Here is a 4,556-nt window from a genome sequence, read left to right as displayed (position 1 = left end):
ATCATACTAATACAAGTTGTTGTATTACAAGTTGTTGTTGTTTAAGCAATAACTTTTTTTTTATCAATGTAATTAATGTTCTGAGGCTGATTCCATTACCTTGTAGCAATGGAGGAGAAAGCAGACTAATATTCATCATTAGTTGGGCTAGCATCATAGTCAAAACCCATGTTCTGCTCTTGCTTCTTGGTGCTTTCACCAATAACTATATTATATTTTATCTTAATTATAATGGAAAACACTAATAATTATATGTGATAATGTGAATATGCTATAATCTCAAACATTATTTTGAGTTGGGCTTCATATTAACTCGTAGCAACTTGAATCAACTAGTGCAAATCAACAATATTATCATGACCAGAAGGAAAATGTTAGCATCACTATAGATCTTATAGTCTTTTTTTAATAGTGACATCATTAAGCAATTATTCTTATAATCAATATTTAATAATTTTAAAAGAGAAGTGGTGTCTAAAAGAGATATGCACATAATCTTATCCATTCATTCCTAAACATTAACAGTTATTGTTTAATTAACATACATGAATATCTAATATTAAATGTCCAAAGTCTATGTTTTGTCAAGCAAATATTTTGATGTTTGGATGTGGTGCCTAATTTCTAACAAATCATCACATCAACTTTTTTTATGGCAAGATAGACAGTTAGTTTTGTGTATAAATATTCATGTATCCATATGCATGTCACTCACTCCAAAATTTATAGAGTTAATTATGGCTCTAAATCTTGTTAAACTTTCAACCTCTTTCCTTTTACTCTTTTTAGGAAATCCATTTCCCATTTTTGAGTCAAGAACCATAAAACCCTCCAAGGTTCCATTCATCAAAACTCTCCAAAACCTTAATGGTGCTCAAAAAGGACAAACCCTAAAAGGCATTGGAGAACTCAAAAACTACCTTAAAAAATTTGGCTTCCTAAATGTTCAACATGATGCTATTACTAATCCTCCCACTATTCCAAATAACCACTTTGATGAAAACTTGGAATTTGCCCTAAAAGATTTTCAAACATACCATAACCTACATGTAACTGGTCTTGTAGACACAACAACAATAAAAATCATGAGCCTTCCACGTTGTGGTGTCCCTGATTTGCATCATCATAGGTACAAAGATATTGGATTAATGAGGATGTTAAATTATACCTTCTTCCCAGGCTGGCCAAAATGGAATGAGTCGAGAAGAAACTTGAAATACATGTATAAATCAAGTGTTGATGCGTTGACTATGGATGATGTGAGGAAAGCATGTGAGAATGCATTCTTAAGTTGGTCGGAAGTTAGTGATTTCACGTTCACGGAAGTTGGAGTTGCTAGTATGGCCGATATAATAATCGGATTTCACTGTGGTGATCACGGTGATAATTCTCCATTTGACGGACCTGGAAATGTTCTTGCTCATGGCTTTCCTCCAGAAGATGGAAGACTTCATTTTGATGGTGATGAACATTGGACCAACACTCCCACGAGTCTTCAAGATGATTTTGGTAAGTAAAACAAAATAGGACAAAAAAATTTGTTGAGTTGGTTATAATTTTGGTCCTTTTTTATTATCAATTATTTCTTTAAATCAGTAATCAGCTCAAACAAGTTGAAACAGCTAGCTCTCACAAACACCTCCCTTAGATGGTGCTTATGTTGAATTTGTTTATTTTAAAATAGTAGATTTTCATGTGGTTGTGGATAACTAACTACAGCAAAAATTATTTCAGGTATTGATGTTGGATTGTTGAGGAGGACTAATTCTATTAAAAGTCCAATGGCAATTGTGAAACAATTTGATTTAGAAACGGTGGCTTTGCATGAAATGGGTCACCTTTTAGGGCTTGGACATAGTAGTGACCCAGAATCAGCTATGTTTCCCCAATATTCAGGTGTTAGGAGAAATTTGAATCAAAATGATGTGGATGGAATATTGGCTCTTTATGTGCTTCATAAATAACTAGAAACTAGAAAAATAATTAATCTACTTCTTGTAAAAAAAGTCATTTGGGTTATAAGAAATAACTTGTTTTTAAAGGACATTGATGTATTTACTATATTATTCACCAAGAAGATTCTCACATCAATAGGATGATTCATGTAGTGATATAATTTAGAGAGTCTTTAGGGCGAGTCAAGAGGCACATTCTTGGCCTTTTATCCTCTTGAATCTCTCATTCACTAGTTCGAGCGTCTTTATTTTGGTTTGAGCGTCTCTTGTCTAGATGTGTCGCTTGAGTCTTCAAGTTTCTCGTACATGACACACAATCGTGCATAGAGTGTCTAATGGGTCCTAGAGATTACATAGCAAGTCAGGGAACTTAACGCTCGTATGGGATTTCAAGGAATCATCCAGTCACTCTTAGAATGGTTGCTGAATTTTAGGGGACTCGGTTCAGTTCTGTTGCTCTCTAAAATGTGTAACATGCAAGTATACATGTATGTTTGAAAGTAGCAAGTGATAAAAATTAAAGATATCGTATCCAAAGGGAGTGAATTGTTACTTAGGTTGATTTTGTAAGAAACTATCTTTTGAAATTAATCATGAGCAAGATAACAAATAATATTGATTATCAAGAGTTCAGTCTTCACTTAAAACAGTTCTAAACAGTGTAATGTGGGAATGGAAATATATCAAAAATAAATGTGTTGAGCTATGATCCATTATTATTGTAGAAGTAAATATGTGTTCATGATGTGATCTGTCGTGCTAAGCAAGCCTATCCCGCCTATTCGTTCAGCCTATTCCGCCTTAAGTCCGCCCTGTTTTTAGTTAATTTTTGAAATTTCAATTCTTGATGGTTTAATTTATACAACTATTTGTAAATAAATGCAACATTTTTTAAGTAAAATTTGTTAAAGAGATATTATATATAAAAAATTTAAAAATAAGTGAAAAATTTAATTAGAAGGTAAAAAAAGTCTATTAATCTATTAAAAAATGTAAAAATAAATTAATAAAAAAAATAGGCGGCCAAGCCCGCCAACCCTCCACCTTGGCGGGGCGAGCTTGTTTTTTAGGCCCATTCAACTCGGTGGGTTTGCCCGCCCCGTTATTTTTTTAGCAAGTATAAGGTGGGGCGGGACAGTCGGCCCGTTTTGCCACCCCTAGGTACGAGGGAACATTGGTGGGGGACAAGGGCACAGGCGGCGCTGCGCAGTGCACAAAGTGCTATTGTAATATTTTTTTTCTTCTAGTACCTCCCAGCCTTATTAAATTGATTCAAATGAATTTCCTTCTAAACACAACAAAGATTTCCTCCAATGCAACCATCCTTCCATGTTTCCCTTAGAAACCAAGTTGACTTCACCACTTTTTATCTCCTTAATTTAAGTCTAGATTTTGTATAAGTTTGCGGTCCTAAGTAATAACCACTGCAGTCTTGCCTCATCCCGACAGAGCTAACCTTTAATCAAGCACAAAACACATTAAAATAACAAAAGGGAGGATCTATTGTACTCCAAGAAAATTACTATAAAACAACTAGAATGCAATAAAACAACAACTAAAAGCAAATTAGCTATAACTTAGGAGAATATTAAGGTATGTATTAACTCACAAAATGTGGGTTCACAAGTTCCCCAGGCCATAAATACATTGTTATTATTATACTAGTAGGACAACCAATAACATTTATAAATATACTTAAACAACACTTTCTGATCTCACATGAGCTACCTCTAAATACCCCCTAACAACGTTAAAGCCTCTTGCAGCCCTCATCCAAGAGGGCCTGTCACGTATATTACACTTTTATTTAGTACATTTGGCATCCACCGTAGGGCTCCGGTAAAACTAACTTGGACCACTCTCACTATAATCAGTCGGAGTATTATCTTTGCACTTATCCCACGACATGGTGAACAAAAAGGCAGCTACTCCGGCCAGCGAAGACTCTGATAGTGAGGAAAATGTTGTAGTAGAGATGCATACCGCTATGGATGACCTTCGGCGTTAGAACCAAACTTTTGAAGACAACGTTCAAAATATCTAGCAATGCCAAAAGGGGCAGATATGGTGGATGAACTAGAGGCACAGGATCCCCAGCCTCCGTCGGATGAAATATAGGATACGTTCATCCTAGAGAACTTCAAGCTGCCATCGTTGGCTTAGTTCAATGGACGCATCTATCCATACGAGCATGTGGCCTACATTAACACTTAGATGGCTATCATCGGAGCACCTTACTCTTTGAAGTGGAAGATCTTGTCCGACTACTTTAGGGACACAACCCTGAGATGGTATATGGGCCTCCCCGAGCTCTCCGTCACCAGTTGTCAAGACCTGGTAATGAAACTAGTCCATCAATTTACTGCAAGTAAGCACCGAAAGTTGATCGCTATGAATACATCTTGTATTAAGTATAATTTTGGTGAAGAAAAAGGCTATCAAAAAAGAAAAAGGACCAAGTAATATCATTCAAATTATAAAAGAAGATGATCAAGATTGAATGAACCTTGGAATTCAAGTAAAGTTTGAGACAAGAAAGCATAACTAAAGTACATGTTACAATTCGTGTTATAAAACTTTCAATTGCTCAGAAAACTCGTC

General features: G+C 35.3%; 1 protein-coding gene across 1 annotated transcript; it reads left to right on the top strand.

Annotated features, from left to right (window-relative positions):
* Positions 1-691: 691 nt before the first annotated feature.
* Positions 692-2,892, top strand: LOC131627008 (metalloendoproteinase 1-like). Its single transcript, XM_058897845.1, has 2 exons — positions 692-1,509; positions 1,735-2,892. Exons 1-2 carry the CDS (start codon positions 705-707, stop codon positions 1,962-1,964), a joined length of 1,035 nt encoding a protein of 344 aa, XP_058753828.1. The 5' UTR covers positions 692-704; the 3' UTR covers positions 1,965-2,892.
* The last annotated feature ends 1,664 nt before the right edge of the window (positions 2,893-4,556 follow it).

Source organism: Vicia villosa, unplaced genomic scaffold (genome assembly GCF_029867415.1).
Source record: "Vicia villosa cultivar HV-30 ecotype Madison, WI unplaced genomic scaffold, Vvil1.0 ctg.000345F_1_1, whole genome shotgun sequence".
NCBI classification, from domain to species: domain Eukaryota; kingdom Viridiplantae; phylum Streptophyta; class Magnoliopsida; order Fabales; family Fabaceae; genus Vicia; species Vicia villosa.
The sequence above is the reverse complement of the archived record's forward strand: the minus strand, read 5'-3'. Positions and strand labels throughout refer to the sequence as shown.

Bases quoted from the DNA above. Each gene is read 5' to 3' on its own strand.
- LOC131627008 (XM_058897845.1), top strand. From the start codon at position 705: ATGTCACTCACTCCAAAATTTATAGAGTTAATTATGGCTCTAAATCTT. The intron at 1,510-1,734 runs GTAAGTAAAACA...AAATTATTTCAG, and splicing joins GAGTCTTCAAGATGATTTTG to GTATTGATGTTGGATTGTTG.